The sequence below is a fragment of the Durio zibethinus genome, chromosome 19 (genome assembly GCF_047325235.1).
Source record: "Durio zibethinus cultivar Kanyao isolate XHJ-2024 chromosome 19, ASM4732523v1, whole genome shotgun sequence".
Lineage (NCBI taxonomy): Eukaryota > Viridiplantae > Streptophyta > Magnoliopsida > Malvales > Malvaceae > Durio > Durio zibethinus.
In genome coordinates, this window is record NC_143180.1 from 6,024,324 (window position 1) to 6,032,035 (window position 7,712).

At 34.9% G+C, this 7,712-nt stretch overlaps 1 protein-coding gene across 2 annotated transcripts; it reads right to left on the reverse strand.

Annotated features, from left to right (window-relative positions):
• Positions 1 to 265: 265 nt before the first annotated feature.
• LOC111310309 (mRNA-decapping enzyme subunit 2-like) lies at positions 266 to 7,366 on the reverse strand. 2 transcript variants are annotated; one of them, XM_022909626.2, is made up of 8 exons: positions 7,023 to 7,366; positions 5,729 to 5,910; positions 4,705 to 4,736; positions 4,134 to 4,229; positions 3,274 to 3,426; positions 2,031 to 2,134; positions 1,876 to 1,943; positions 266 to 777 (listed from the first exon to the last, which is right to left on the reverse strand). In XM_022909626.2, exons 1-8 carry the CDS (start codon positions 7,100 to 7,102, stop codon positions 593 to 595), a joined length of 900 nt encoding a protein of 299 aa, XP_022765361.2. In that variant the 5' UTR covers positions 7,103 to 7,366; the 3' UTR covers positions 266 to 592. The 2 variants fall into 2 exon arrangements, with proteins under 2 accessions (XP_022765361.2, XP_022765360.2); XM_022909625.2 differs by having other exon boundaries at positions 4,705 to 4,832; positions 5,759 to 5,910; positions 7,023 to 7,364.
• Positions 7,367 to 7,712: the final 346 nt, after the last annotated feature.

A 7,712-nucleotide genomic window follows, 5' to 3' on the forward strand; every position in this document is an offset into this window, starting at 1 on the left:
TCCCAAATATTAACAATAGAAGTTTTGCACATCAATCATTGATAAGAATCAAGCATCTGAATCAAATTGCAGACCTCAAGTCAAAGCATCGATTCAACATATAGATTTTTCTGAATCTTCAAATAGATTTTATTTTATATATATATATATACACACACATACATACCAAAAGTCATTTTGCTTGCAGAGGGTTTCCTCAGCGCCAATGGACCACTTCTATGAAATCATCACATTAAAAAATAGGATCATAAACGACTACTGCAAATTAGAAAAACCAACGAATACAACAGTAGATAACAAGAATCAACACGGTGAATAACATTTAGTCATGGTGCTGTTAGCATACAAGGGAACTAGGGTATAATCACCAGTTTGCCTAAGAGAACAATGAACGAAAACCGGATACATTGCCACAAAGGTATGTTTTGCACAAAATTTACATGTCCAACAAACCTCAACATCTTTCACAAGAATATACAATCGATTTGGGGCAGCGATGCTGTTTGGTTTACAGGTGAAGTTCTAGCAACTAACCCAGCAGTCCCAACTACGTGAACATAAAACACGTCACTAGAAGAACTTGGTCTGATCTTCAAGCAGAAAAGCCAGCTTCCAATGCTCTTAATATTGCAGCAGTATCAAATCTAAAATTTCTTAAGCTCTTTCCAGGACTGTTATCAGGCGGGTTAGTATCAGATGGAAGCTTATTAGATTGGCTCTCCAAAATAATTGAGTTACTACCTATAGAACTGTTCTTTGCTTTCCACACACAGATCCCTTGACAAGAAAAGAAAAGGAACTCATCAGAAAATACATACCAAAAGATCTCCATGGTAACTGAATCTTTATGGGGTCAAAATGCAAACTCACCATAGCTGAGCTAATCAATGACAGAGAAAAGCACTTGAAAGCAAACCAAATTACACTATGCAAGGTTTGAGCTTCTATTTGGGATTTTAAATGGTTTTCTAAACATAAAAATAGTATGCTATTTTTTGTCAAATTATTTCTCTAAATTCAAAACTTCCACATTTTAAAACCAACCACAGGTCACAGCATAAGAGTAAAAAGAAAAAAGAGTTAATAAAAATCTAATAACATGCTACAGATACCACCTTTAGAGCAGATATGATCCTATTAAAAATTTCAGCTCTTCACCCATAATCCCTCTAGTAACAAAAGCACTACAAAAGATCTAATGAAAAAGAATTACGTTTTTACTTTCTTCATGTTATACCTTATGCAGATATTATAAAAGACAACTTCTCTGAAGATAAATTCAACTATTTCTTACTCAGGATTAGTTTAAGACATGCATAAACATACATAACCAGCTTTAGAATTACAAATCCATCTGTCTCTCCAGTGGTTTTTAAAACCTCTCCATAGAGAGAGACCCACACCAGGGGCCAGTTCCCAGTTTTACCAGTTCATTTAGTAGTTTGATTGATGTTGATAAAGTATATGTAGACGACAATGTGCATTTAGCTCAACAGGTTTGCATCTTTATCGACTGAGGGCAATGGTTGATTCAAATCTCACATTTACTAAAGTTTTTGAAAAGATAAAAGGCATTTTAAGGTCAATTTCAATAAACCAGAACTGCTTCAAACAGGCTTAAAAGAGGGGATTGATCCATGTATTGTGTTTACCAGTTTTTGACCTTTTCCATTTAAGAAGTATGTTCCCGACCAGACAATTGACCAATTTCTGGTTCAAACAACTGCATTGGCTAGTCGGAACCAATTTCCACAACACTGCCTTCCTAACCCAAATGCTTTTCCTTCCCCCTTTCTTTTTCCTCTTCCATTTATAAGGTTCACAAAAACCTAATACTATAATAAATTGTCTTCCAAAATAAAGGAGAGGGAAAACCTTTTATGGGCAAATCTGATCTTGGATGCAGTTGGGGCGGATGCTTTGAAATCCATGATTTTAAAGATCTACGCAAAGCCATCATATATGTGCAATTTAACCAAAAATGAAAAGGCATTTGAAAAATAATCATAATGTAATCACAAGATACTCACGCTAAAAAGGGGGGCCCCATATAAAGCTTTAGGCCAGTGATCCCACGAGATATTACTTCATTAGTTGCTGGCCGAAGATCATCAAGCTGGTGCCATGCAATTTCCTGAAGCCAGGTAATAACAGGCTAGCTGTCAACATTATTGCTTTCTAAGAGATACAATGCATTAGACATCCTCTCCATCACCTGGCAAAGACAGACGAACAAGATATGAAGGCCATAAAAGCCAAGAGAAAAAAGTACAGATCAAGTACCTATTTGAAAACCCCATTCTGCTGCAGGTCATTTTACTAGATGATAGATACTTTGCCTATACTTGGATCTAAGTTTTTTATTGTTATACCCATGAGATCAAGGTACAATCTACCATTGCTTAACATGCAAAAAGTATATGCTATCAAACCAAAACAAACTTAACTTTTTGCCTTTTAATTCTAAAAGCAAAAGATTCAAGGAAAAAGTTTTGGTTACAGCTTTTACCTTTTACTTCCTAAAAGCAAAGTGGTTAGTACCACAAACCACCGTAGGATCCACCATGGTATAAGAGCGCTTGGCCAACCATTTCCATCATAGAAATAGCATCCACTTCATTTTTTTAGCAAAAGCTCAAATCCTTCAACTGATTGCTACTAAAATATCTATCTAGCTACTAACCTATTTTCTTAAGATATTTAAAAGTAACCCATGTTAAGTAACTTTTATGATAATTTTAAATACTGGGAAGGCTGGGAGGGGAGAGAAAACATCAAGTATGCTATTACTATAATAGCTTTTACTCCATATCAAAAAGGTAAAGCAGAAAATGCAGTTTATAAAAATAAAAATAAAAAAGAACCCACTAACACACACACACACAAAACAAGAGCAGTATGCAATTCTTGACAATTTGGATGAAAGCTTCAGTTTTGTAAAGGTCTCTTTAAATTTTCTTCATTTCCGTTGGCAGCAAGAGATAGGCAATGCAAATGTCTGACGTTTATAGCACACTGAATTTGCCAATAAGATGGGTTTATTCTATTGCTGAAAGGTACTAAGCACTAAAAATAGCCCAAATGTGAAGTTACTTGATGATTGAGCATGCTAAACACAAGCTAATTAGATATATGCTCTGAAGTTGTGAGGAAAACTGTAACTACATATAGAAGGGTTGCTTAAAATTGGATATCGTCAGGCCATTAATGTTATGTAACCTTCCAAAATATTATGAACAAGTAATGGCACTCGTCAACGAAAGAAACACATACACTGATCTCCTTTTTTGTAAGTGGGGCAAAGGCAGTATCATCCTTAACACCAGCAATTATATAGAGCCGCACCCTCTGCTGGCCAAATATTACTTCAATGTATTCATCTTTGTTTAGGAGCCCTAAGACATCAAAGCCTATTTCTTCTAAAACCTGTATTTTCATAGAAAGTACATCAACAATCATAGATGAGGAAAGAAAAGAGAGAGAAGAGGAAGACAAAGAACTCAAAGAGTAATCAATAATTATTTGGATTTTGCTATCATCAGAATCTGGATTCATTTTTTAGGTACCATCAACTTTATTACTTCTCCAAAGAAGAAGGGAAACAAACAGTGAATAAATTACAGGTAAAAATCTACATATCCAAAGACTCCATGCCACCGATGAAGTTTAATAACAGGTTCAATAGAGAGATTGGCAACCCTACTCTAGCTTTTGCTTTTTTAGGTGAATGAACAGACATGGAAAGCTAGTTAATAAACAAATGTAGATTCCACATTTCTTCCTCATCCATGTCACTCATAACTAGAAAGCAAGATCATTCAGAAGTAGACTTTGGCTCTGTAGCCATATGCACTAGCTAGTAGAGTCTAATTACTACCATTCTTCAGAACAAACAACACTGAATCCATCTTGTGTGCAAAAGATTAAACCACTTGTCAAAGGAAATACATTTCCAATCTAACTCTTTAGGAATCAGTTTCCAGTCCGTCACAGAAAATTGGTCTACAATAATAAAGCCTAATTACCATTAAAGCATCAGACATATGCTCGTCTAAGTATGGACAAATTGAGGAGAAGCCCTAAAATACAGATAAATTGAAGGTGCAAAAAACTTCCATGAGAAATAAGCTTACTTCTCGAATGGCACATGCATGGTCTTCCTCGTCTTTATTCTTTTTTCCACGTGGGAAGCTCCAGCTTGTCCCTTTCCATCCCTTCACTAGGATGCACTATTAATTGCAGCAACAAATATAAGGTAAAGACACTTGTAGAATGGAAACTTAGTAATTCACTTCAACATATTTGAAAACACTGAAAAATGTTATACAACTTGAATTTAACATCTTTAATTGCAAGGATAGCTTTCATTGAAGTTCCATCAATTGGAAAATAACATTTGAATGAAAAGACCCAAGAATTATAGACGCACTAACACAAATCTATGACAAATATATCAAGAGATTGGAATTATGTAGAATGAGTGAAGAAGAGAGATTAAATTGCAAAATTTCTATTCTCAAGCAAGAATACGTGAATGCCTGAAGTACATTAGCAGTGTTAAAATCAAGTATAAAAGTACCAGGAAGTTAACTTGTCAAATTGGATACAACAAAGGAGTAAAGAGTGGCATTCACTAAAAAATGAAAAAAAAGAAAAGGACAAAGGAATCTTCTTGTTTTTGACTAGCACAATGAAGAGACTCACCCGTTCATATGTTTCATCCAAAATAATTGCCCCTGTTACAGGAACTCGAACCTTGTAATCAGTGAAATCCTTAAATATATCATCTAAATGTGCAACATAAGGCCTTAAAACATCACAGCTGTTAAACACTGGAACAAGTTAAGGAAATAGAGAATATGATGACATAGAGAAACAAGAAAACAGAACATACTCATAGAGTAGAATAACAAAAACAAGTATAGAAAATGCCATAAAGAGAGTCTTCTAAAAGTAAAATAAAATGTCAAGCCAAAAAGGATCTTGACTTATACAGTTATACTGCACTTAACAGTATAAAGTTTAATCTTCAATTTGGGGAGGAAAAAAGAAGATGAAATCAGAGGCCATCCTCTTCAGAAACAGAAAATGTTATAGGCTGAAGCTCCAACTCCCTATTATAAATAGAGCTTTTCCTTTTCCTAATGGTACAGATTCTATGACATAGAAGTCCAAACTTTTGCAATAACATCAAAACCAGATATCCATTTTTTCCAGAAGAAACAATTGGATCCTATGATGAACAACCTTCATACCATTTATTTACAACATTAAGGTAAGAGTCAGCATCCTAGCAAAAAACTGCAAGGTGTCATATAAGAAAAAAGTTAGTTCAGAAAATCAAGCAGAGTGAAAATCAAATAACTATGATCAATAGACAATAAATCATCTTTAAGAATAGTGTACATGAACCTTTGACTTCTTACATCTTGAATGTTAAATCATTAATCAAGTTAGAAAATGCCCGTAAAAAATGGAGTTATACCAATGGCTTCAACTTGACGAGTGTCTAGGGCCTAGATGTATCATTTGCATAAACCAAGCTGGGAGGCAAGATGATAAAACATTTTGTTTTTATTTTGAAGCCATACTTTAATATAAAAAGCTATCATAATCGTAGATGAGAAGTGGTCTGAACAACTAAAAGTGAAGAAAATTAGCATGGAGTAGAAATCAATTGTGAATATTTGACAAATCAGCCAGCAGGCTAGTGATAGCAACATATTACAACAATAAGGATGCATCAAATATAGGATACATAAAGAGGTGAACTCCTTCAGATTCAATGACTTCAACGATGGCTTTTTTTCCACCGTATTGTCCTCATAGAACCAATGTGCATACTCCACAAGGAAGAGAATTCTCTCCAATGACTGCTGGTCCTCTTTCAGCACATTTAAAACAAACCGACTACACAACAATTATTAAAAATAAGCTTTAGATAGGATCAGAAGAAAAAACAGAAACAAGGCAATGATATAGAAAACACAGAGAGAGAGACTGCTTCAGTCATCACATGGTAATGATTTTAAGGCCATGATAACTCATTTGGGAGGAAAAACTTAAGGGAATAGCATCATACAAACAGACCATCAGCCAATAATTGGATCATATCAGTGAAACTTTAGAAATAAATTTCCTACCAAGACAACCAACAAAATTCAATTGTGGGATACTTGGTTGATGATAACTAAGAAAATGATCTACAGTCTAATGATTCTTGAGCTTAAACTATCCACTTAATTGATTAATCCAACATATAGCTACAATATTTACTACTAATATTACAAAGGGTCAAACTTCTATAAATCCCTACTTATCTCGCAGGCCTGGTAACAATACAATTAACAACTCCCCAGTCCCCACAAAGTTTTAATCTACATAATTATCTGCTGCTCCACACCATTAATCTCAGTAACAATCTTCAAAACATATCATTATTGATCTAGCAACAAATATATATATATATATATATATAGATATAGATATAGATATAGATATATAACAACTGCATGATATGTGGCCTAGCAATACTTAATCATAATCTAAACATCATTGGGGTATAAACACTAAACTTCTTCAATTAATCGCTCCAAAAAATTAACTACAAATGTTCAATAGATATTACAAATAGTTCAATAGATATTACAAATGATCATGCTTCCATATCTTGATACTTTTCTAACAAGTTTGAAAGCAAGGTAATTAAGAATTCCCTATACCAAGAAATGGTGCAATATATAACTATGTTTAATCTCCACAATAACCTCCATGGTGCAGCACTAATCGCACTAAAAACCTTTAAAGCACACGTTTTCAATCAAGCAATATCGAAAATTCATGAGCTAATAAGTCAAAGCTTCTCTTTTTTTATACATAACTTAACAGTTATACAACTGAATTCAGTTACTTCCTCTATAACAAACCCTAAAACTAGTCAAAATAAATCAAATAAACACAAAAGAAACATCACTGGAATTTTTTAACATCAAATTCTCGGAAAACAAACAGAAAAGTGAAACCTGCAAAGATCGTCGAGGAGCTCTTGAGGGGGAAGACCATTCTTCAATGGTGCACTCGAAGATCGATAGAGACCAGACATAGCTTTTACTAGTTTAAAAAAAAAAAAAAACCTAAAACCCTAATCCTAACTATATTTTAGAGAAAGATCCGGATGATTCTAGAAGAAGTTTCGATTTTTTTCCTAATTTTCTTGGTTTTTTAATTTTATTGGAAAATGGAGATGGAAAGAGCAAAAAGAGAGGTCCCGCCGGCCAGGATCTCTCAAGGTATGGTGACCCGAAAAGAAACGTTTCTCCGCCTCCCTGGAAACGAGGATTTTTTTTTTTTTTCTGTGTGTGTGTGTGGATTTTTTGTTTTACATGACCCGGTCTTTGACCTTAACGAACCGGGTTTGAACAACGGGCATAAATTGAAATGATATCTTGGGCTGGTCTATGTGTCACGGACCTGATAGGGAGTTATGAATCCCACATCGAACATAATAGGAGGGTCATTGGGGTATAAAAAAGTTCACACCATCTCCGTCTTGTAAGGCGCCTTTTGTAGGACAAAACCGTAAGGTCAGAAGGGCCAGAGCGGACAATACCTCACAAGGGTGTGAACCGTAACAGGAAGGCTGATCTGGGACGCCGGAAGGGTGAATGCTCGGGTCCCGGAGCCGCACGGGTTCGGAGCTTAAGTCTCGACCC